The 723-nt window shown below is 39.1% G+C and overlaps 1 protein-coding gene across 3 annotated transcripts in view; it reads left to right on the forward strand.

The window, feature by feature from the left end:
• The window catches only part of LOC118747352 (protein male-specific lethal-3), a gene marked incomplete at its 5' end in the record, with an annotated part of 33,213 nt that continues 32,490 nt past the window's right edge, over positions 1 to 723 (forward strand). For 2 of the 3 annotated variants that reach the window (XM_036481411.1, XM_036481412.1), the window contains 3 exon segments: positions 1 to 93; positions 247 to 425; positions 497 to 705. In XM_036481411.1, the coding sequence (XP_036337304.1) occupies positions 1 to 93; positions 247 to 425; positions 497 to 705 (481 nt within the window). 3 annotated transcript variants of the gene reach the window in all.

A 723-nucleotide genomic window follows, 5' to 3' on the forward strand; every position in this document is an offset into this window, starting at 1 on the left:
AGTGGCGCAAGTACAAGATATTTCGAAAAGGGAGAGAAGGTACTCTGCTACGAGCCAGATCCAACAAAGGCAAAAGTGTTATACGACTCAAAGGTGCGCAAACATTCTGCAGTTGGTGCATTATATGTATATGTGCTACATACAAAAGTGTTGCTTTTAATTGTTTTTGAGTTTTGCTCGATTTGTTTTCAAAGTTATTATGTGCTGACAATTTTCGTATTTATCTATGAAAAAATTGCGCAATAGATTTTAGGTATCTACGATTCGAAGGACAAGCGTGGACGGAAAGTTATTCAATATAAAATACATTTTCAAGGTTGGAGCAGTTCATGGGATCGTAAAGTGAATGCCGATTTTGTGTTGAAGGATACAGAGGAGAACCGGCAACTTCAGCGAGATTTGGCTGAAAAAGCACAGTTGCAGATGTATGTTGTTAAAAGTATATTTATGCACATGTGTGTGCAATTTTTTATAACTTAATTGCTTCCTATTTCAGTAATGCTTTTCTGTATCGGAAGGAGCGTACCGTCAGCAAGAAAAAACAAAATAAATCACTGCTGTCAACAGACGATGCGACCGCTGCAGGGGGCAACGCAAACTCTGACCTACGCTCGTCTCCAAAGTCTCGAACCCGCGGATCTTCAGAAGATAATTTTAGTTCAAGCAGCACTTTTGAAAGACAAGAAGATTTCCCAATGAAGGACGGTGAGTAGGATAGAAAAT

This window comes from Rhagoletis pomonella, unplaced genomic scaffold (assembly GCF_013731165.1).
Source record: "Rhagoletis pomonella isolate Grant_MI unplaced genomic scaffold, Rhpom_1.0 Rhpom_scaffold_00011, whole genome shotgun sequence".
Classification (NCBI taxonomy): domain Eukaryota; kingdom Metazoa; phylum Arthropoda; class Insecta; order Diptera; family Tephritidae; genus Rhagoletis; species Rhagoletis pomonella.